Below are 23,692 nucleotides of genomic sequence, written 5' to 3'. Positions count from 1 at the left end.
GTTAGCTCACTCACTCATCTAGGACTTACGCTTTGTCTCTTGTACACGGTCCTACAGAAGCCTCCACCATGTGCCACGCTTATACCTCCGGATCCTGGTTAGCCCCATCCCTTTGTGATACGTGTCCTCCTGCCACTGACCCTGAGGCATCACCAACTGTCTCCTTCCCCTCCCGACCCCTTCCCAAAACAGTTTTATTCTTCCTCTCACACAGCCAAAGGCCAAGGTCTCTCTGTGCCACCTCCCCTTGCCACTCTGCCCCCCACAAGCACTCCAGGAATCTCTCTGCTCAAGCCTACAATTTCCATCCCTCCCCAGCCCCCCAGTACACAGCAAGGGTCCAAAATTCCTTGGAAATGAATGGGTTTTCAGCATTTTCCAGATTTTAGAAAAACAGTGAGTACTCCTGCTATGACACACAGGCCCACAGGTGTGTGAGTGTGTGTGTGTGTGTGTGTGTGTGTGTGTGTGTGTGTGTTTGGGGTCAGCATCCCATAATCACATCCATTAACCATTCTGCAAGATGCATAATGACTCGCTCCGCTGCCTATCTTGGGACAAACAGAACCCCTAAGTAGGCTTCCATCATGGCACCCGGGCAGACGAATGAGTTAACCAAGGGACTAGTTGGTTTTCAGGGGCATCTGTGCTCCTGCAGTCGAGGAGGCTGCAGATTTGGTCAGAGCCTGGTCCCAGCCAGGTACTAGAAGCCTTTTCTGAGCTGCCCTTCTGGTCTCAGTGTCTTCCCATACAGATATCCTGGGTGCAGCACCACTCTCAATCTTTGCTGGTCTAAACTATACCATACATGGAAAAGCAAGTTCCAACCCAGTTTCTCCAGAAGGGGAGACACTGAGGTACAAGCAGGGTTCAGACTGGAGTCCTCCCAGCACCCCCACTTCTGATAATCATTCTCTTCCCCATGTGTGAGGCAGAACCTGACAGTCCAACTTCAAGACCCCCCAAGTCCAGCTCACTCCCTAACGCCCTCAGAGGACACCAGTGTGCACTGTGCCATGGACTGTCAGTCACTATGGTTACCTGTGGGCCTGGTCCCCAGACAGGCAAGCACCATGGCACCAGGTGCAGGCCCCAGACTGATTACAAGCTTCAGGTGAAGGCAGCAGACGGCAGGGGTCGGGGGGCAAGGTCAATGCCAGCAGGCGGCCCAAGGCTACTCCCCCAAATCCTCCAGAGATGTACAGGCGGCTACCAACTGCTGCCACTGCATGGGCCACAGACTCCTCCATCGGGGACCCCACAAAGGCTGGACCTGAAGAAAGATGGGGTGTTCTGAGAAGTAGAAAGCAGGAAGCACAAAGAAGAGACCCCCTGAAAGACTGGTCGGGAGGGACATTCAGAAAGGACAGGGAAAAAGGGAGCAGATAAAGACAGAGAAGAGAGAGAGACACACAGGAGAATCAGACAGCAAAGACAGGGACAGAAGTACAGACAACAGAAAAAAGAACAGGAAAAGAGGTGGGGGCTGGAGAGATGACTCAGTGATTAAGAACATTTCTTGCTCTTGGAGAGGACCGGGGTTTGGTTTCTAGCACCCACAACTATCTGTAACTCCAAGTCTAGGGGATGTGATGCCTCCTTCTGTATGTGTATACCTCTGTGGGCACGTGTACACATACATAATTACAGACAAACAGTCATACATATCAAATAGAATAAACATATCTAAACAGGTTAGGAGGAGGAAGAGGAGGGGAAGAGGAGGAAGGAGAGGAAGAGGTGGACTGAGCATGTGGCTGACTGACAGAGCACCACCCTCACAGGAGCACCACCCTCACAGGAGCACCACCCTAACAGGAGCACCACCCTAACAGGAGCACGACCCTAACAGGAGCACCACCCTAACAGGAGCACCACCCTAACAGGAGCACCACCCTAACAGGAGCACCACCCTAACAGGAGCACCACCCTCACAGGAGCACCACCCTAAGAGGAGCACCACCCTAACATGCACAGGCTGCACCTTGGGCTCCACCTGTAACACCCTGAATAACAAATAAGCCTCAAGGAAATGAAAAGAGCAGAGACCAAGATTCTGGAACCAGATGGAGGTGGCGGTCACACAGCACTAGAAGCTATGTGACAGTAAAAGCTCTAAAAGCCACCAGAATAAAAATGTATTTGTATGTGTGTTAAGTGAAAATTTAAGGGTTCTTTGGAGAGTCCATTGTGTTGGATGGTGTTTTGCTGGATGGAGCAAACACGTGAAGGAGTGTTTTCCCGAAGTGGACACAGGTGAAAGGCTAAGGAAGACTTGTGAAGGGACGTTTCACTGAAGTAGACACAGGAGAGAGGATGTTCTGCTAAAGCAAGCACGTGAAAGGACACGTGATGAAGGATTCTTCACTAACGACCACGTGTATTGGTCCACCTTACATTGCATAGTTGAGCTGCGTTTGTTGGGACTCCACAGAGAGAAACGAACCAAAAAACTTCTGGTGATGTGCTGCAGTTTCTTGCCGCTTCTGAAGACTTGGGCTAATTGGCAGAGTGGTGTCAGCTGAGACAGACTCAAGCGTTAAAGCAAGACCCGTGGAGGACGCGTGATGTTTGGTGGGTATAAATAGGACTCGCCCAATAGCGATGGGGGCTGAGCTTGGCTTGCTTTTAGAGCGAGCCGTGCAACATCTGTGGTTCTCGCACCTTCACTGATCTTCACTTGCCTGAGAGAGGCATAGCCCAGAACTTCTCCTGGTGTCCCTCCAGGTCCCTCCAGCTAACTTGTGCCAACACTGAGGCCTGGCTGTCTCTGCTAGGTAGTGCCACCACTACTGATTCGTGCTTGCTATCCCGACTCTACCGAACTGGACCGCTGGTGTATCCATGAAGGGTTTGCAAGTGGATCGAGCTGTTGCTGCTGCTGACCTGTGAACTGAACTGCTGATTTCCACATAACACAGACAGGAGTTGTTCTAAAGAATCATTTCTAAACAGGTCCACTTCCCCTGTATCCTTTCTTTTCCACTACCTCTGGTGGGTGGTGGGCTACAAGGGATGTTAAGGCATTTAAGAAGCATCATTAAAAATAGGATTTGAGAAAATTAGTTACATGTGTGTGAGTGTGTGCTAGGAACTGAAGCCAGGGCACTGTACCTGCCAAGCAAGTGCACTTGGCTATGCACCACTTGGCTTTTAATTTTTAAAAAATTAATTTCATATTACATAAATTAATGTTTATTTTTAATCCAAGACAGAATGAATATTAAAAAGTTTGAGTCGGAGTAAAAGGGAATGGGGAGGGTGAGAGAAAAAGGGAAAAAGAAAAGAGAAAACACACAGAACACAGGTCCTGGACACATAAGCAGCCACTCAGTGCTCAAGGAAATGAAAAGGCTAGACAGGGCCTGAGGTCATGACTTAGCAGTACAGCTCACATAGACATTCACCAGTGAGGGCTGGGGCCCTTGCTCAGCAGTAGAACCCCTAACGCAAATCTACCAGTGAGGGGCCAATAGATCACCTGCTTAGGATTCCCCCAGTAAGGGTCTGGGGTATGGCCCAGTGTTAGAGCCCCTGCCTAAAATCTCCCAGTGAGGGGCTGGGGGCGTGGCTTGGTGGAGCCCCTGCCTAGGATCCCCCAGCGAGGGGCTGGAGGCGTGGCTTGGTGGAGCCCCTGCCTAGGATCCCCCAGTGAGGGGCTGGGGGCGTGGCTTGGTGGAGCCCCTGCCTAGGATCCCCCAGTGAGGGGCTGGAGGCGTGGCTCAGTGGTAGAGCCCCTGCCTAGAATCCCCCAGTGAGGGGCTGGGGGCGTGGCTCAGTGGTGGAGCCCCTGCCTAGGATCCCCCAGTGAGGGGCTGTGGTGTGGCTCAGTAGTGGAGCATTTACAAGGCCAAGAAGATAAGATGTGGGAGAACAGGGTTGTATTGTGCCTATGTTGGTAGGAAGAGTTGTAAGTGACACACAGCACAGTCCTATGCTCCTCTGGTCTTCTGGGGAAGAGGATGGCAGAAAGAGCACTTGCTCTCCCAATAGCTAAGTGGTACTGCAACTGTTTTGTATGTGCAAGGCCTGAGTGTCTTAGAAGCACTGAAAAAGAAAAAAGGCCATATGCCCATTTCTGTTTCTCTCTCTGTCAACATTCACTTATTACTACAGCTCTCCTGCTCTGAGCTACCTAGACTCCCTCTTACATCCTTCCAGGAATAACAACCACTGCATATCCAGTATTAAGGATATAACGGTCGGGAAATAAGTAGCTCTGAGTTTTGTTGGTTGGGTTCTGGAGTTTCTTTTGAACTTCATAAAAGTAAATTTATTCTATAGTACATTCTATATTTCTACATATTTAAAATACAAGTGGACTAGAACTTCCAACTTTTAAAAAGATTTAAGGTATGTGTATATGTGCGTGTGTGTGTGTGTGTGTGTGTGTGTGTGTGTGGGCGTGCACGTGCACACATGTATGTACACACCCCCATCGAGTATCATCCATCCATAGAGCAACCCTCTCTACCCATTGCTTTGAGGCAAGGTCTCTCCCTGAACTTGGGACGTGAGTTTTCTTGGTTTGGCCAGACACCAACAAGCTCCAATGACCTCCTGTTTCTGCCTACCTCAGAGCTGGGGTTCCACACACATGTTACATGGGTGCTGGGATCTGAACTCTAGTCTTCGTGAATATACAGAAAGTTTTCTTAACCGCTGAGCTATCTCTCCAACTCTCTAAGCTCATCTCTAACCTGGCAGAAAACCTGGACACTTCCCACTTTCAAAAGTGGTTTTTGCTACAGATGTTTTGTTTTTCTTCCTATTTTACAAATTATGTACAATGATTACTATTACTTTTAAAGCTAGAATAAAAACATATTTCTCTGGTGGACAGGCCTTTAATCCTAGCACTCAGGATTCGGAGGCAGGTGGATCTCTGTAAGTTCAAGGCCAGCCTGGTCTACAGAGTGAGTTCCAAGCAAGCCAAGCTGACATAATGATACTAAATAACGAAGCAATAAATAAATAAAAAACAAACCATTCTAAGACAAAAGGAAAGGGGCTGTGAGACAGCTCAGAGGGTCCTCATTTGCCACTGAGACTGAGAAACTGAGTCAATTCCCAGGACGTGTGGAAGGACAGACCGACTCCTTCACCAAAGAAAAAAGAAAGGAACTCAGTGGCCTCTAGTTACATGGAGAGGAAAGGAGGGCTGCAGATGGACGTCAGCCTCCTGGGGTAGGGACTCACGGGTGAGGGCAGGCAGGAGCCAGGTGTTGCAGTTGACCTGGTAGAGCAGAACATCACTGCTGAATTCATCAGGGTCCGAGCGCCCCCCAAGGACCACCATGGTGTCTCCGAGCAGAGCTGAAGCGTGGAAAAGCCGGGGTCGGGGCTGGTGGGAGACACATATGCAGGGAGAGCCTAGGTGTCGGAGCCCACCCTCGGTTCCACACACTTCTTCCCAACTCACCTGCCACCCATGAACTTCCCTCCCAGCCTCACCCAGCTCATCCCCCTCTTCTCCCAGTTTGAGAGGGAAACTCTTGGGTCCTGCAGAGCAGCCCACAGAACCAGCCACTCCCTGGAAACTTGGTCTTTTTTGCACCCCTCTTCCTCAGAGGGGCTGGGGTGGTGCGGTGTACATCACATGCAACTGTCCCTACCAGGAGAGGCAGATCCCTGCTCTCGCACACCTGTGTCCTTGGCCTTAAAAGGCCAGAGTTACAGGGATGCATAGACAGGGGCTCAGGAAGAGGAGGGGATCTGTCAGGGTGGTGTGGGGGCAGAAATCATGCCTCTCACTTCCTTGCCAAGAATTCTTTTCTCCAAACCAGGCATGGAAAAAGAACTGGCATTCCTCACTGTTCCTTTACAGGGACTGGAAGCAGGGAACAGGGGACAGGAATCTGGGTGAGTGGAGCTAGTCCTTGGGGAACCCCCTGCCGTGGCTACAGCCAGCTGTCCTAACCTTTGCCCCCTGAGAAGGTGCCAGCAGGCTCCAGGTACGGTCAGGACAGTGCAGGGAGTAGAGCTCCGGAGAAGGTGCTGCCAGCTCCACGTGGAAGCGGAAACCCCCAAACACATAGAGGGAGTCGGTGGCCTCGTGGTAGACTGCAGAATGACCATAGAGACCTAGAGGGGCAGAAGGACCACAGAGATGGCAGGGAAGGGCTGACGGCCAGCAGTATCCCCTCACTTCCTGGGCTCCGCTTCTTAATGACCACATCCCTTGCCCAAAAGGCTCTGTGGCCAGAGGTGTGGCGAGCCCCTCCATCCTCCCCTGTCCTTCGGGTCTAGAAAACAACCGCAGAGAGGACAGCCAATGGCTGGGAAGGAGAGACAGAGCAGCCAGGAAGAGAGACAGGGTGGCAGAATGGCTGACAGGTGGTGCTTAAGACATGTAGGGGAGACACAGAGGAGAGGACAGAAGAGAACAGAGAGCCTCTGAGAGGTGGGGATCTTAGAAGCTGGGGAAGTGAATGGCTGTGACACTAAGGGAGGGAAGCAGCAAGCTTCTCTGGAGAGCTAGCTGCTGTCAGGTGACAACAAGGAGATCTTTTAAAGTTCAGTGGGCAGTGACTAGCGTGTGAGAGTGGACTGGAAGCTTGAGGAAAGTGCAGACAGCTTGCACTGCAGCCTTACCTGTTGGGGGTGTCCCACTCTGGGCTCCAGATACCCAGGTGCCGGTTGCTAGCTGGTACTCCAACAACTGCTGGTTGAAGCCATTTTCGGGGGAGTAGCCACCCACCAAGAGCAGAGATAGGCCTCGACGGGCAGTAAGGGTGTGACCAGCGACCGCTGGCAACTCCATGTTCTGAGGGGGCTGTAAGATGGAGAGCTAATGTCATCCAAGGTGGCAGAGGAAGACTCACTTTATGGACATAAGATCGATCAGCCCCAGCTAAAGAGTCAAGAGCTCCATAGCTGCTTAGACCCTGCCTGCCAGGGCCCAGTTAGGTTCTGCCCACTGCACACCTGCTTATTCAGGAACATCAAAAGTCCTTATTCCTCTGTTTGCTCTGCTGCTGGGTGGGACTGCATCCCATCCAGGCCACTGAGAGTGTCACAGGCCCTTGTCCAGGGATCAGCTTATAGCTACAAATGTATAACCTACGTTGACCACTCAAATTCAACTTTACAATTCCCTATCCTACTGTGGTGCTGAGTATTGACACCAGGATCTGGTATAAGCTAAGTAAGGGAACTAACACTGAGCCACCCCACCCCACACCCAACTCCTCACTGGGGGATTCTAGACAGGGGCTCTACCACTGAGCCACACCCCCAGCCCCTCCCTGGGGGATTCTAGACAGGGGCTCTACCACTGAGCCACACTCCCAGCCCCTCACTGGGGGATTCTAGGCAAGCTTTCTATAGCTGAAATACACCAACAGGTCATATTCCTGTGCTTCTGTTGGTGCCCTGAGGGTAGATCCCTCTAGTGATGAAACTCAAAGGAACTCCAATGGACACCTGTTGAATCTATTGTGAGAAACAGGCCTAGGATGGAGACAGATGCTCACCTTCTCCTGTCTCCACTGCAGGGTAGTGAGGTTAAGGACCCAGAAGTCACGGGTGACGCCTCCAGCTGTGAGGCCCCCCAGCAGGTACATGGCACCTCGGCCAGCAGGCACATAGGCGGCTGCATGGAAGGAACGGGGTGATGGGCCTGGGCCCCCATCCTCAGCTCCTGCCAACATCTGTGTCCATCTGCGCTCACTGACTGAATACCTGGAGCCAAAATACAAAGTATCAGGCTCATTAAGCAGTCATCCCCGCATCTTTATAGAGTTGTCCTAGAATCCCTCAGTTATTTTCCTGTGACAATCCTCTTGTCTCTCACCTGAGTGGTTTTCTGCAGCACCTGGCATAAGAGGTATCTCAGCAGTCCCTAAAACAAGCTTCCCTTACATAAGTATCTCATCTCCCTAGAGTCGGCTGCACAGAGAATCTCTTATAAGCATCATCTGTCAGTGAAAAAGCCAATGGCCAAGAAGCTGAGGCAGGAGATAGGAGGGAGGACACTGGTGGGAAGAGAGGGTTCTGGGAAACAGAATGAAAGGAGATTCAGGGAGAGATGCTGAGAGAGACCCTGGGGGAGAAGCAGGTCGGGAATGAAAGAGAGGTAAGTAACCACATGAAGACACAGACTAGTTTGAAAGGATTAAATAAGTTACAAGCTGGTAATAGTCTCAGAGCCATCACTCAAATCAAAGAGGTAAAATGAATTGTTTTTTTATAGTAGTCCTTACCTGTACAGGTTTCCCAGCAGGCCCTGTGGCAGACCCAGGCCCCCAAACATCCACAAAGTGGCATCAGGCCCCTCTACCATAGTATGTCCCAGGCGGTGAAGGAAGCGACTAGCAGTATCCTAGAGTGGAAATGAGGGGGTCAGAGGTCAGGCCAAGGTCGTGACCGAGTGCCAGGTCTAGGTAGAAAGTTTTACAGTAGTTCCAAGAATAGAGGTGGAAGATGGCCCACAGGACAGACAAAGCTGTTCCCACACTCACAGCTGAGAGGCGGCTGTCCATGAGCGTTTCCCAGACCAACTGTCCACCATCCAGCTTCGTGGCACAGTCTGGGCCGCCAAAGCCCTCAGCACAGATGCACACACCTAGGCTCTGAGGACATCAGAAGGCAGCTCAGAGGAGCCTGAACACCATCCCTACCCTACCCGGCAGCTCCTGTCCCACCTGTACCTGGTTACAAATCCCTGCCCCGGTGTGGGCGTTGCAATTCTCAGGACACAGAGCCATGCGGCAGTGAGGGCCAGCCCAGCCCTGAGGACAGCGGCAGAGGCCAGCACCTGCAGCCCCATCCTGGGGCACACATTCCTGAGGGACAGGGCAACTGCCAGGACCTCCTGATCCACACCGGGCAGAGCCCACAGAAGCATTGAATCCCCAGGAGGAGGAGCCGTTGGCTTCCCAGTGCAACACAAGTAACCCTGTGGAGAAAGGTAGAGAGGTGGGCAGAGCCCTACTCTGGGCGCTGCTCCTACACTTGTGGAGAAAACCCACGAAAACCAGCCACTCACAGCATACCCTCCCCTTACCCGACCAACCCATCAGGTTCCACACATTTTAGTTTTGAGTGGGGAGGTTGTTTTGTTTTGTTTTAGACAAAGTAGCCCAGGCTGCCCTTGAACTCACTAGATAACTGAGGATGACCTTGACCTCCTATCCTCCCTCTTCCTCCCAAGTGCTAGGATTACAGGAGTGTGCTGCCACAGCTGGCTCTAAAATTCCAGCCATTTTCTAATTAAATCTTAGTTAGGCTAGGGCTCTAGATCTATGGTAGACTATGTGCCTACCACAGGCCAGGCCATGGGTTCAGCCCCTGGCATCCTTGGGGATATAAACATTACAGTCTAGACCCCTCTGCTTGCCCACTCACTGCTCTGCTTGCCCACCGCTCCCTAGCTTTCAAACTACCATGCAAAGCGGAGTCTCATCTTAGACACCAGCACTCCCTCCCCTCCCACTGTCTCCTGGCTGCCCTACATTCTGCCCTCCAGCAGCCCTTGTGATCTTGTCAGTAGCCACTCTGACCCCCGCTGTGGGCAACTGCAGACCTTTCGCAGCTCCACACACTCCTGTGTAAGAGCAGTGTTCCTGAGGGAGAGTGCTGTGGTGGCTGGAACACACCTGTGATGCTAGCCCTCAGGAGGGAAGGAGACAGGGTCAGGAGTTCAAGGACATTTGGGGCAAAGAAAAGACAGAGCCAGTTGCTAGGGTATATATAGTTCAATCGGTAGAGTGCTTGCCTAGTATGGACAAAGCCATGGGTTCGGTCCCCAACACTACATCAAACTTACTATCCCAACACTGGGGAGCCGCAAGCACAAGGATCGAGATTTCAAGGTCATCTTCAACTACACTGTTCAAGGCTGGCCTGGGCCAGGAGAACCTGGCTCAAAAAGGAAGGAACAGAGGGAAAGAGGGTGGACAGACCGGACACTGTGGCTCACCCCTCTAATAATTCCATCACTAGGGAGACTGAGGAAATAGGATTGCATGAGTTTAGGGGAATCCTGGGCTTCACGAGACCTTCTTTCAAATAAAAACAATGTCCCTATCTGGTACCCATAGGCACTATAGACTCCTCTGAACTCAAGATCTCCCACTTTTGTCATCTGTACACCGCAGTGCTGGCCCTTGTAGCCTGCTCTCAGGGCCTGGTACCTGCTACTCCTGTGCCTGGAGGAGCTGCCCTCTCTGTCCCCTACCTTCTGTTTCTAGCCAAGATTCCCCTCCTTAAAGAAGACTTGCCCATCTGCAGCTCCCGAGACAAGGTTGGGGCCCACTCCTTTCCATTGCCTCAGTAAAAGAGGCAGTCTGTCCCTCTCCCCCAGCCCATGAGGGCAGCACATGTATCCCTGGCTCATTGCTGTACCCATGGCTGAGTCTGTGAGCCCCTCAGCTTTAGTGGCTGCCTCACAACCTGGGCTTTTACACAGCTACAGCAAAACACTTTGCCTCTGGCCTCAGAACTGCTCTGAGTCACGTGTAGAGAAGCATTTCCAAAAACTTGCTTAAAGCAGTGCACGTAGCCAGCTCTTCCTTGGTATTCCATGCCACGCCCCCATCTCCTAAGTGTCCCACTCTCTTAGCCAGGTGTATGCTGAGGGGTGGACAACTCTGGTGTGAAAACTCCTGTGTATACTATGGATAGCCCCATCTCTGTGTTCACCTGCCAGATGACAGAGGAATCTCTAATTGTCATTCAAAATGTCTCTAGACATTGCCAAAGGTCCCCACAAAGCTCCGTGGTTGAGAAATGTAAAGACATGGAAATGGCTCAGGGTCCCCCACTCTAGTGCCTCAGAGATATGCTCTACCCATCCCTTTCTCCAAAACCAGCCTACACCTACACAGCCCAAATCTTGTTTCTCTCAACTCAAGTCCAGAGATGGAGAGAAGCCCTGTCACCCAGGAAAAGCATGGTGTCACCTGAATCCCCTACCATTCCCTGAGCTAGAACCTGGGTCCTAGATCCCATCAATGAATGGGAGACAAAGCCCAGTTTTCAAAATAACTTTTTTAAGTTTGAAAAAGCTCAGAGCAAGGTCTGGAATGTAGCTTGAGGGAGCATGCTTGTCTGATCTACCAGTGAGGGCTAGCAGTGTGGGTGAGCAGGAGAGAATGTGCCCAGCACCTAAGGGAGCCGGTACTGGATTCTACCCCTAACACCGAAGGATGAAGAGAAGCCCAAGACTAACCAGCCTCGCTCCCTCAAGCTCCCACACCTGATAAAGCCTGCACAGTGAGAGGTCTGTCACGCCGCTGGCCGCAGAAGGCAGCTATGAGGCTCCGGTCTGACTGAACAACACCAGTGTCCAGGAAGCGTGGGAATCCATCAAAGGCCAGGACGTAGCTCAGCTGAAAAGGATACAGAGTTAAGAGTTCGGGAGCCTGGGAAACCAGGGCTTCAAAGGGAGAGAACAGAGTGTGGGGAAATGTCCCTCAGAACTGCATGGGACGGTGAGGCAGGACCATGAATTCACTGTGAGTCTAGGCTACACAGTAGGTAGGAGACTATCCGAAAGAGAAAGACAGAGACAGACAGACACACCCAGGGATTGGGGGCGGGGGGAGAGAAGGCAGCCTGAGTCTAAGGTGGGCTATTTGAACACAGTGTACATCATTAAGTTCACAGTGTGGAGGAGACTTCCCCTCCCAGCCTGCATCCAAAGCAAACACAGCTAATAAACCAGGCACTCAGGGCTGCTGAGATGGCTCAGCGGGTAAGAGCACTAACTGTTCTTCTGGAGGTCCTGAGTTCAAATCCCAGCAACCACATGGTGGCTCACAACCATCCGTAATAAGATCTGACACCCTCTTCTTCTGGAGTGTCTGAAGACAGCTACAGTGTACTTACATATAATAAATAAATAAATCTTGAAAAAAAACCAAAACAACAACAATAACAACAAAAAAAAAACCAACAAAACCCAGGCACTCTGGCACCAAACCTCTTTCTAAATGCACACTTTGGTAGTGGAGCCCACTACTAATGAATCAGTGTGCACACGAGGTCTAAGAAGCGACCGTGCCTGGTCAGGGAAGAGGAGCAGAAGAATGAGAGGCAGGAGCTGAGAAATGGGAGGATCTGAGAGCCCAGAACAAAGGGCTGGATGACCTGACCAATGGTTTTAGAAACAAACACACAAACCAGTGGCATGGGGGGTGGGGGTGGGATCTATTTGGGGGGGTCCAGGTTGGGAAGGGGAGATGTTCCGGCTTATACACTGAGTCCTAGGCCCCCGGGTGCTCACTGTGCAAGGCGTGCTGCTGTCTGGAGAGAAGGTGAGGGTGAGCGGGGGGCAGAGGGTGCCAGGGACACAGGGCTGCAGCGCTTCTGTGGCAGAGACAACCCACACGCAGTAGGACAGCCCGGGCCCAGCTCTTGCTGCCCCACCACCTGGAGGCAGAAGTCCCCCAAAGCGGCGGGAGCCCAGAGCCACCGAGGACACATTGGTGAGGAGCGCACGACCCCCACACTCCCGGAAGCAGGAGCCACCAGCTCTACGGAAAGAAATGAAAGACAGTGTCAGACCCCTCTGTCTTAGCCCAGGGGGTCCTTAGCACCTCTCTGACAAGCCCCACATGTTCTTTACTTACCGGGGGTCCCCATAGTATCCTGGAGAGCAAATCTGACAGTGGGCACCCTCAGTGTGGTCCTGGCAGAAGCAGAGCCCAGTGAGGTTGTCACAGTGGCCACGACGTGGGTCCCCATGCCCGTTACACTGGCAGGGTCGGCAGCCACCAGAGCCGGTTGCATTGCCAAAGCTGCCAGGCCGGCACCGTTCACAGTGTTCCCCCCACGTCCAGTCTGTGGAGGTCCCAGCGGGCAGGACACAAAGTCAGGAGCAAGGACAGAAAGGGGCCCAGACCACCTGACTCAGTTGATCGCAGACCCCCTCCCAAGCTGCTTCAAAGAGTCAAACAAGCCCTAGGCCAGGAAAGAGAGAGCAAGCCCCAACAGAGGGGAGGGAGGTCAAGATACAGAGACTGGACAGGAGCAGGGGCTGGAGCATGGGGTCACAGCACTACCTGAGGGGAGTCTCAGAGAGGAAGAACCTAGAGTCCTGGAAAAGGAAGGGGGTCCCCACAAGGCTGGCACCGCGCCTCAGAGCACGTAGCTTACCCTGGCACTCGTCACAGTAGCCAGGTCCCCGCCTGCGGCAGTGGCTATGAAAGCTGCAGCCACAGTCCCGAGAGCAACGAGGGGCAGGGGGTCCTGGGGCAGGCGTGGGTGGGGGCAGGTCTGAGGTCCAGCCCAGGTCACACACACAAGTGAAGTCCGGAGGACCGCTACACACACCGTGGCCACAGTCTTCCAGGCACCTGAGGGACCATGTGGAGGCAGGGGAGGAGAGGGCTGGGTGGACCCAGAGTCTTCAGAGCACCCCAGCGTCTCCACCCACTACAACACTCTCACAACTGGCTGCCTCTTTCAATGGCCCTGTGCATGCAAGTAAACGTGTTTCCAAGGCAACACTCTCACAGGTGGTGATCCCTGTCTCCATAGAAACCACATAGCATCACTGTGAAAACACCCTTCTAACTAGGTCCTCTTCCATCTATCTCCACAGCAATTCTGAAGGCTATGGCCCACCATCCAGGCGTATCCTGTTTCTATGGTTACTAGGGTTACCTTGGGCACCCTGTTCTTCCACTGAGGTCCTTGTCTTCGAGGTGAGAACCCCACACTAACTGGGGATACTGGTTCTAGTGAGAGCCCACTACCGTGATCACCAGAGACCTCGAGCTTAAGTTCCAGCCCTGAGACAGCGTTTCCATGGAAACCCACATGTCACTCACGTGCGGTTACAGTGTGTGATGCCATCGCCCTGGTAGCCACGCTGGCAATGACACTCATAGCTGAGAGGCGTGTTCAGGCAGGTTGCCCGTGGGTGACACCTCGCCAGGCCCAGGCGACATTCATCCACATCTGGACAGCGGGCATAAGCCCAGCGGGCAGGGAGAGCCACAGGCAGGCCCAGGCCCTCTCCCACCCAGAGGGAGCAGTTCCCCCCACCCAGGGGTCCAGAGAAGTCCCCTTGTAGGCACCTGTGTAGGAAGAGATCAAAGTATATCTCACAATAGAGAAACGAGAGACAGCCAGGGGGACAGTGACAGAGATGGGGACCGGCAGAAGAAAACAGAGACAGGGAAGGTAGAGGGCTGACAGGAGATGGCAGTGAGGAGCAGAAGGCAGTCACAGATCAAGGACAGGGCATTGGGGCAGAGAAAGAGGGAGAGCCAGGAGGCCCATGCAACCAGTCAAGTCCTCACCGTCCCAGAGTGGGGTTGTCTTCGTTGCCACACCAACCACACTCGTGGCTCTGCAGACACTCATGACAAGTCAAAAAGCCACCGCAGCTCCTGCACCGTGGCTCTGAGTGCACACTGCAGAGTGATAAGTGCTGGGGTCAGCGCCCAGGGCACCCCCTAGCCAGGAACCCCATATTGGCACCCTGCACTGGAGTATACCTGTCATCCCAGCCACGGCAGCCCCCATGTGGGTACCGGGCCAGGTAGGCAGCAAACAGGAAGCAGGTGTGAGTAGACTGGCACCAGGCACACTGGCTGGAGTTGGCCAGGCAGTCCTCACAGGTCAGCCGTCTGGGGGTGAGAGCAGGGCCAGGTCACTCCAGCCCACCCCCATGCACACCCACCCCAGCCTGGACCTAGCCGGACTCACTGGCTGCAGAGTGGGGGGCATTCCTCTGGGTTCTTCAGAGCGCCTCGGCCCCGGCCTCGCCGGCTGCACGCTGCATCTCCTTTGCGGTTGGTGCTCTGATGCCACTCACAGAAGGGGTCCTGGGGTGAAGGGCAAGGTCAGAACTCAGCCCAAACCCAGCTGCCTCTCCCTCCTGCCTCCAGCCTTCTTGCCACCACCTCCTCCCAGGGCATGACACTCTGCAGCCCACCTTCAGACACAGCCACTGTCTGTCTACCTAGCTTCTGTCAGGAGTGAGAGGCGGGTAGATTTAAAATCCTTTGGATCCAGAGATGTGCAAATAGGCATTTACTCTCCCAGCCTCAGGCACCAGATCAGGAGCCTACACAAAACCCAGCTGGAAGCCCGACCTCAGGCCACATAGCAGTGTCCCAGCACTTGGGAGGCCAGTCCAGGCTATGTTGCAAGACTGAGCATCGGAAAGAACTTGGGCTGAATGATGGCAGATCTGGGGCCTGTGGCTCCCCTGCAGGTCACAGGAACAAACTCTGACCAGAAACAAGCATCGAGCAGAGGAAGAGGGGTGGCACCAGCGGGAGCTAGCAGGCCTGACAGTCTGTCTCCTTTACAAAATACCCGACTCCCTCCAGCAGGCACCTGGGTGCAGGCATGACAGTCACGATGCTCCTCACAGAGTGGACAGAGGGCAGGCACCAGCACCAGCAGGGACTCGCCGCTCCCATCATCCTCACAGTGGGCCCTGCCTTGACGCAGGTGACAGGTGGCACTGTTGAGGCACCAGCCACAGCCCTGATCAGCCAGGCAGCCCAGACAGGAGGAGTAGGAGGTGCAGGCCGAAGAGCGGTAGGGCTCCAGGAAGAAGAAGGAGATCTCCTAGGGCAGGCACGTAGGACAGGAGTTAGGTCTTGGGGCAGAGTCCATTGGAGATGAGGACTGCAGTTAAAGGTTTGGAGATAGCATGACAGCTACAACGGGGATTCAGGAAATCAGCAGAGGGAAGGGGCCACAGTCTGAAGGACTCTAGAGACTAGAGGTCAAAGTGTGCAAGACAAGAGCTAAGGGAAGAGAAGTCAGATATGGACAGAGACAGAATATGGGTAGGGATTAGGTATAGCTCAGGGGTAAAGCACTTGTCTAGGATCAACAAGTGAGAGGTTGAAGGGGAAGGAACTTGGGGGTAAAGCCCCTGCTTAGAATCCTTCAGTGAGGAGCTGGGGGCGTGGCTCAGTGGTAGAGCCCCTGCCTAGAATCCCCCAGTGAGGGGCTGGGGGCGTGGCTCAGTGGTAGAGCCCCTGCCTAGAATCCCCCAGTGAGGGGCTGGGGGCGTGGCTCAGTGGTAGAGCCCCTGCCTAGAATCCCCCAATGAGGGGCTGGGGGCGTGGCTCAGTGGTAGAGCCCCTGCCTAGAATCCCCCAGTGAGGGGCTGGGGGCGTGGCTCAGTGGTAGAGCCCCTGCCTAGAATCCCCCAGTGAGGGGCTGGGGGGCATGGCTCAGAGATGGAGCCCTTTCCTAATAGCTACCGGTGAGGGGCTGGGGGCATAGCTCAGGGATAGAGCACTTTCTAGAACGCGCAAGGCCCATCCTAGCATGTTCCAGAAAAGAATATGGAAATCTTATCAGGGCCTGGTGTCAAATGTTAAGAGTTTGGTGGGTTAAAAGTGAGGTCCAAGGCTGAAGTCAGAATCAAGTGACTTAAAATTTTGTTGTGCTTGGAACTTGGGAAGCTGAGAGGATCTGAGGCCAAAGCCTAGGAACAGAGTTGGAGGCTAGACACTCACACTGCCACCCGGCACTCCAGTCCGATCCCACAGGAGGGTGAGCTCACTATGCCCAGGGCCTGCCGAGCCGTTGAGCTGGCCTCGGATCTCCACCGCGTACTTGTTGCCTCTCCCCGGCAATGGGAAGAGGCGATCAGAGCCAGGGCGCTGCAGACGCCGTGTCTCCTTCTCCTGCTGAGCCACCCAGCGTCCCACCTCCTCCTGCAGTGCAGTGAGCAACATAGAAGACCTCGGAACTCTCTACTTTCCTTCTTTGGTCTCCCAATCCCTCCAAGAACCCCAGTTCCTCCCAGGAGGAAGAGGGCCTCAAGGGTTCCTAGACTTTGGGAAGCTGCCTCCCCTCCCCATGACCCCTCTCCTCAGGGAAATCGCACTTGTCACTCAAACCTTTTTCACCCTACCCACAATTCCTCCCACGTCTGCTCATAGCTGAAACCCCACAGCCCCTTCTTCCTTTAAGGATAGGCCCCATGTCTGAATGCTCCCCACTGTCCCCCAGAACCCTGAAGTCACCACAGATGCCCTGAATTACACTCACTCCCATATTTACCAAAAATCACCCCAGAATGTTCTAGAATCCCTCACCATGTTCTCAGTGTCAGGGCCTCTGGCCATCCGGGCCAGGACATGGAGACGCTGGGCCCGAGCCCACACAGCCACATCTTCAGCCCCAGGGCCGCCTGGTCCTCCTGGCAGCAGGGGGTGGATGAAGCCTCGGTAGACTAGGGACACATCTGTCTCCGGGCTGGGTGTCAAGGTGATAGTTGTACTTCGGACAATGGAGACCTGTACCACCCAGAGGTGGGATGTATGTTAAGTCCCTCTCTGCTTGTGGATGGACTGTCCCTAAGTACACACCCCTCAGGTCACGTCAGAACCACAAGAGACAAGACGGCCAAACCACCTTCACCGACTGAGACGTTGAGATGGGACTGAATTAAGTCAACTTGCCCATCTTCCCTCTAGGGACCAAATTCAGAGAATATAAACAGGTTCTACCTTGGGCCCAACCCAACCTCATCTTCAGGTAAAACTCAAAGGACCGAGGGGCCAGCAAGATGCCTCAGGGGCAAAGGAGCTTGCCACGTGGGCCTGGAGACCTGAGTGCAGACCCAGAGCCTCCACAACCAGAAGAAGTCAGTCAGTTCCACAGTGCTGTCCTCTGACCTACACGTACACACACAGTAATAATACATGTAAATGCTTCAAAACTAGCCAGGTATGGTAGCACACTCCCTTAACACTGGCATGTGAGAAGGAGGCAGTTAGCTGTGAGTTCGAGGCCAGCCTGGTCTATCTATAAGAGGAGTTCCAGGACAGGTAGGACTACAAAAAAAAAAAAAAAAAGCAACCAACAACGTCTTAATGTCTTTCAAGCTTGAAGACTGGAGCCTTTGGCATCTTTGTCCGCAGCTCCCTTCTTTCCCAGCATGCCCTTCCAAAGCTAGGACCATGATTCCCAATGACCACACAGCACAAGACTGACTTGCTTGCCAGAGTGTGACTCTGGAGTAACAAACAGACCAGCCTGAGGATTCCTCACTGGACACTATTTGTGTAACTTACGGGACCGAGATTTGCTGACCCTTGGGAGACCCTGTTTCAAAATAAGAACCTAACACTTGGGAAGTTTATGCAAGGGTTGAGGCCAGCCTGGGCTACACTGCCAAACCTTATCTCCAAAAATAAGTATCTAAATAAATGCGCAGCAGTATAACATTTAAGCGTAAATGAAGTGTTATATAACTGTTCAAAATAAGAAGGGCAGGATGGTACAGGCGCAGAGGCTTGTAACTCAGGAGATAGAAAAAGACACGTCAGCCGGGCGTGGTGGCACACGCCTTTAATCCCAGCACTTGGGAGGCAGAGGCAGGTGGATTTCTGAGTTCGAGGCCAGCCTGGTCTACAGAGTGAGTTCCAGGACAGCCAGGGCTACACAGAGAAACCCTGTCTCGAAAAAGAAAGAAAGAAAGAAAGAAAGAAAGAAAGAAAGAAAGAAAGAAAGAAAGAAAGAAAGAAAGAAAGAAAGGAAGGAAGGAAGGAAGGAAGGAAGGAAGGAAAAGGAAAGGAAAGGAAAGGAAAGGAAAGGAAAGGAAAGGAAAGGAAAGGAAAGGAAAGGAAAGGAAAGGAAAGAAAAGAAAAGAAAAGAAAAGAAAAGAAAAGAAAAGAAAAGAAAAGAGGCACATCAGGAATTTAGGGCCAGTCTCGGCTGCATAGCAAGTTCGAGGCCTGCCTCGACTCTGAGAAAATTTGTTTCAGAGAGACAAGAGGGGCACAGTATCAGTTACCCAGGAGGCAGACAAGAGAGGATCACTTGAGCCTAGGCTATCAGCACCAGTCTCAAAAACAATACCAGCAAAAGCGCTTCCTACATTCTGTCACCCAGAAGCATGCTTGGATATATGGAGAAAGAGTAGACTAGGCATGGTACACATGCCGTCAATACCAGTACTGAAGGGGCCAGGGGGAGGAGGAGGCAGGAGGGTTGCCAAGTTTACTGTGCCCATGAACTTGACTGTCCACCTGACAAGATACGTATGAGCAGGTATGTGAGGGAATCACTCGACTGAGTGAGCCGAGGTGGAAATGTGAGTGGTACCAGCATAAAGCCAGGAAAGCAAGCTGAGCACCAGGATTCACCTCTCTGCTTCCTGGCTGCCTTACACTCCAGCCGCCATGCCTTCTCCACCGTGGTGCAATGAAGCTCTTTGGACTTTTTGTTTTGTTTCTGAGACGGAGTCTCACTCTGGTACAGGGTAACTTGGATTTCAAGAGTCTCCTCTCCTGCCCTAGCGTCCCGAGCGCTGGGATCACAGAGGTGTTCTACCACATCCAGCTTGAAGTCTATTTCCAAATGCACAGCACGAAGAAGCCCTGAAGACACTGTACTAAGTCAAAGAAGCTGGACATCGTAGGCAGATGTCCTGACGCCATCAAATGCCCACAGCTGCAAAATCCGTGGCCAAGTTCAGGGAAGAGGAAGATGGGGGCAATTGGTAAATAAATCTAGACTTGATTTAGAAATGGCAAAAATATTGTCCTACTTTGTTTTGTTTTGAGAAAAGGTTTGTCTATATAGCTCTGGGTGTCTTGGAACCCACTGTGTAGACCAGGCTGGCCTCAAACTCACAGAGATCCACCTGCCTCTGACTGCCAAGGGTTGTGATTAAAGGTGTGTGCCACTATGCCCAGCTTGTTCTACAACCTTTTGATTTTATGTGTTATTTCACCAAGATTTTAAAAAAATTCTTTTGTAGGGCCTCATGGCATGGGATTACCATTTTGCCTACACGGGGAGGCCAGGGAGAAAGATAACTGTGAGGTCTGTTTCGAATAGACTGGGTTCTAGACAAGCATGGGCAACCTTAGGAGACCTCTGTCTCAAAGTAAGTAAAAGAACCCTGTTAGAAAACTCAGCAGTTGAGCGTGCCTGAAGACTCCCAGTGAGGGCTAGGGTGCGGCTCGGCTTCGGGGCAGGGAGAACAAACATGCACAAAAGCCCCGGGTTCCATCCCAGTACTGTCCCCAAGAAAGACTCATTTGAAAAGAAGCAACCCTAGGTCTCTAAGTGTCCACTCCATCCCCAGGTCCATCTGGCCCCCACCTTGTCAGGCTGAGAGGCGTTGGGTGGCTGCTGGAAGGTGAGCAGGTGCAGGCCAGGGAGGAAGCTCTGGGTGACACAAGCCTCCAGGGAAGTGACGAAGACGGGTGCTGGCCCCCACCAGCCCACGGTGCCTGAGATCTGCTCCCCTCGGCAGCGGGCCTGCTCTGAGAGGACAGGGGTATGGGAGACTGGAGGGTCAGTATGAGGTATTCTGAGCCCCTCCCCCATGGCTGCTCGACACTCACCAGGCCGAGGAAGGCAGCTCTCATTGTGCACACACCAACCTAGGGCGCCAGGTCCCCGGGGAGGAGCTGTGGGGCTGCTGAAGGCCAGGCATGCTTGGCAGTCACTTAGCAGGCGGCCTAGGCCCAGGCAGCTGGCCGCTGGACACTGTAAGGAAGAGACAATATACACTGTCCTCTGAGCCTCAGGAGATCCAACAAGAGCTGTGGCTACACGGTCTGGGGAGAGGCAGCCTAGTGGCCATCAGGAAACAGCAGGGTTGGTCTACAGGAACTCAAGAACAAGGGTTCGGGGATGCAGGGACAGGGTCCTAAACTCGGGTGCTAGGAGAGGTACAGGCTCTGGGTTGGGGACAGTCAGGAGGCAGGAATGAGGATCTTGGGTAGCTGACCACTTAGGCAGGGGGAGTTAAAGGCAGGTCTCTGTGCTAGTGGATGGATGAATGGCCTGGGGTAGCCACTCACAGCTCCTGAGGGAGTCCCAGGAGGGGGCGCAGCTTGGCAAGCGCCCTGACACCAGCTGCATTCCGGGTCTCGGGAGCAGACACTGTGGTCTGTGTACATGGAACAATAGTCCAGGTGGTACTGCAGAGACACGGAACACAGGAGAGGACACTGCTCTCAAGACCTGGAGTATCTGCCAAGGCTGGCTCCCCATGACTGCTCCAGTTAACCCCACCCCACTCCTCCCTCAGGCCTGGAGAACCTCGTACTCTGCCCACTTCTCTCCAAGCACCCCTCATTTGCAGAGACTGCTGCCTCCACCCACAGTCACTCCCTCCCCATCACCCCAATGCTCACATCTAGGGCAGGTGCCTGAAACACGAAGGGGGGCACCTTGTAGGCCATCAAGTCCCCACGAGGCCGGCCACTATATCCCCCAGCCACCAGCAGGACACTGCCACCAAGAACAGCTGCCACATGTGAGTAACGGCCACTAGGAGGCGCCGCTCGACCTAGAAGACAGTCACAGCATCAGACATTCCCCAGCTCCTGCCCTCCTGGCTCCTGCCCTTGCCCCAGTCTAGCCGGCTTATTGCTGCTTTAGCTCCTACCTAGCCAAGGAAATCCTACTGGCCTGCCTGGCTCTGCGCTTGCGTTATTTTCTCAATTCTCTCAGAGGCCCAGTGCCCCTGCTCAAAATGATCTTTGTGACAGACACAGATTCAAATCATATATCAGTTATGAGCTGCTGTATGGTTTTGGGCAGGAGACTCAACTTTGCCAAGTCTTGGTTTCTTTGCTTTAAACTGAACCATCCCAGAGAGAGGTGGGAGGGGAGGGAGGAAGGGGGCTAAGGAGAGGGGAAAGGAGCGAGAGAGAGGACCTCAATCTATAACCACAGGCTGGTCTCAAATTCAGGCCCTCTGAGAATGTGAAGTGAGTAGATACGATTCAACAGTAGTTGGTGACATCTATAAAAGGTAAGCAATAGGCCAGCGAGCTGGTCCGTCATACAAAAGCACCTGCCACCAAGTCTGACAGCCCAAGGTCAATCCCTGGAATCCACATGGTAGAAGGAGAGAACTGACTCCTGCAGGTTGTTGGGCTCTCCACACTCTCTGGCTTGTACCCATGTGCACAGACACACACTCTCTGGCTTGGGTCCATGTGCACAGACACACACTCTCTGGCTTGGGTCCATGTGCACAGGCACACACACACTCTGGCTTGGGCCCATGTGCACAGGCACACACTCTCTGGCTTGGGTCCATGTGCACAGGCACACACACTCTGGCTTGGGCCCATGTGCACAGACACACACTCTCTGGCTTGGGTCCATGTGCACAGGCACACACACTCTGGCTTGGGCCCCTGTGCACAGGCACACACACACTCTGGCTTGGGCCCATGTGCACAGGCACACACACACTCTGGCTTGTACCCATGTGCACAGGCACACACACACACTCTGGCTTGGGCCCATGTGCACAGGCACACACACACTCTGGCTTGTACCCATGTGCACAGACACACATACTCTGGCTTGTACCCATGTGCACAGGCACACATACTCTGGCTTGTACCCATGTGCACAGACAGCACACACACTGGCTTTGGCCCATGAGCACAGGCACACACACACTCTGGCTTGTACCCATGTGCACAGACACACATACTCTGGCTTGTACCCATGTGCACAGACACACATACTCTGGCTTGTACCCATGTGCACAGACACACATACTCTGGCTTGTACCCATGTGCACAGACACACACACTCTGGCTTGGGCCCATGTGCACAGGCACACACACTCTGGCTTGGGCCTACATGCACAGGCACACACAAAATAAGACAAACAGAAAGTGACAAACAAGTAGGAGGGGCCCAGATGGGAACTGGGGAAAGAAGTAGCCAAGGCTGTCCATACCAAGTACTTAGATCCAACCCAGCCTGGTACTTTCACTAAAAGCAAACCAAGAAACCCCCCTTTCTGGTTATAAAAAGTGAATCATGGCTTCTCTGACTTCCTACTGACCCCTATACTTTGTAAGCACATGGGTCTTAGCCCAAGAAATTGGAAATTTGTACATGTGTATGTACGCATGTATTTTTGCAATGCTAAAGATCTAGTCCAAGGCCTTACACATGCCAGGCAAGTGCCACCAGTGAGCCACGCCCCCAGCCCCTCTCTGGTAGATTATAAGCAAGGGCTTGACCACTAAGCCATGCTCCTGCCCTTTTGTTGGGCTTTGAGACAGAGTCATTGCATATAGTCCTGTCTAGATGCAGACTCTATATCCTGCTTCTGCTTATAGTCTTGGGAACATAGTGTGTATACCATGCCTGTCAAAAAAATTGCAGTCTTTTCTCATTTACTTTACTATTGTATGTGTGTGGTGTATGGTATATGCTGTATACAGCCACGTGTACGCATGCAGAGGCCAAAGGAGGAGACTCTCCATTTCAGATGGTTGTGAGCCACCAGGTGGTTGCTGGGAATTGAACTCAGGACCTCTGGAAGAGCAGCCCGTGCTCTTAACCACAGAGCCATCTCTCCAGCCCTTGGTTCTACCTCTTGTCACTATGCCATGAAGTCACTGCTTCTTAGGGCAGCTGCAAACTGGCAAGCTTCCAACAGAACCAAGGTTCTGGGGCTGCAAAGGTGGCTCTGTTGATAAAGTGCTTACCTCACAGCATTAGGGCTGGAGTTCCATACCTAGCACTGTCAGAGGAATGCCAGGCAATCCCAGCACTGGAGACGTGGGGCCAGGGGAAGCGTTGGGTTCACTGGCCAGCCAGACTAGCCTAGCTGGTGAGAGGCCCTGACTCAGAGAGGGTGGACAGTATTCCTGAGGCTAATACCTGAGGTTGTCCTCTGGCTCCCACATGTGCACGCTGCACACATGCACACACGCACACACACATTCACACACATGTGCATTTAAAAATAAAAAGTAAAACC

At 53.0% G+C, this 23,692-nt stretch overlaps 1 protein-coding gene across 2 annotated transcripts in view; it reads right to left on the bottom strand.

The window, feature by feature from the left end:
• The window catches only part of Megf8 (multiple EGF-like-domains 8), a 49,180-nt gene that overhangs the window by 10,919 nt on the left and 14,569 nt on the right, over positions 1 to 23,692 (bottom strand). Inside the window, exons 9-31 of one of the 2 annotated variants that reach the window (XR_003946483.1) lie at positions 21,087 to 21,241; positions 20,751 to 20,870; positions 20,289 to 20,433; positions 20,044 to 20,207; positions 17,025 to 17,225; positions 16,440 to 16,640; positions 15,298 to 15,534; positions 14,662 to 14,780; positions 14,451 to 14,582; positions 14,253 to 14,366; positions 13,779 to 14,027; positions 13,102 to 13,301; positions 12,576 to 12,786; positions 12,230 to 12,479; positions 11,201 to 11,333; positions 8,652 to 8,899; positions 8,463 to 8,573; positions 8,205 to 8,323; positions 7,476 to 7,683; positions 6,595 to 6,775; positions 5,921 to 6,084; positions 5,200 to 5,316; positions 1,042 to 1,273 (exon numbers count right to left, since the gene is read on the bottom strand). Coding sequence is in view for 1 of the 2 variants with exons in the window: in NM_001160400.1 (NP_001153872.1) it covers positions 1,042 to 1,273; positions 5,200 to 5,344; positions 5,921 to 6,084; positions 6,595 to 6,775; positions 7,476 to 7,683; positions 8,205 to 8,323; positions 8,463 to 8,573; positions 8,652 to 8,899; positions 11,201 to 11,333; positions 12,230 to 12,479; positions 12,576 to 12,786; positions 13,102 to 13,301; positions 13,779 to 14,027; positions 14,253 to 14,366; positions 14,451 to 14,582; positions 14,662 to 14,780; positions 15,298 to 15,534; positions 16,440 to 16,640; positions 17,025 to 17,225; positions 20,044 to 20,207; positions 20,289 to 20,433; positions 20,751 to 20,870; positions 21,087 to 21,241 (4,039 nt within the window). In the remaining variant the exon portion in view is untranslated. Of the gene's footprint in view, positions 1 to 1,041; positions 1,274 to 5,199; positions 5,345 to 5,920; positions 6,085 to 6,594; positions 6,776 to 7,475; positions 7,684 to 8,204; positions 8,324 to 8,462; positions 8,574 to 8,651; positions 8,900 to 11,200; positions 11,334 to 12,229; positions 12,480 to 12,575; positions 12,787 to 13,101; positions 13,302 to 13,778; positions 14,028 to 14,252; positions 14,367 to 14,450; positions 14,583 to 14,661; positions 14,781 to 15,297; positions 15,535 to 16,439; positions 16,641 to 17,024; positions 17,226 to 20,043; positions 20,208 to 20,288; positions 20,434 to 20,750; positions 20,871 to 21,086; positions 21,242 to 23,692 lie in introns of both variants that reach the window. The other variant, NM_001160400.1, reaches the window with a different exon arrangement.

The sequence above is a fragment of the Mus musculus genome, chromosome 7 (genome assembly GCF_000001635.26).
Source record: "Mus musculus strain C57BL/6J chromosome 7, GRCm38.p6 C57BL/6J".
In the NCBI taxonomy this organism is placed as follows: domain Eukaryota; kingdom Metazoa; phylum Chordata; class Mammalia; order Rodentia; family Muridae; genus Mus; species Mus musculus.
Note: the sequence above shows the minus strand (reverse complement) of the source record. Positions and strands in the feature narration are given on the sequence as shown.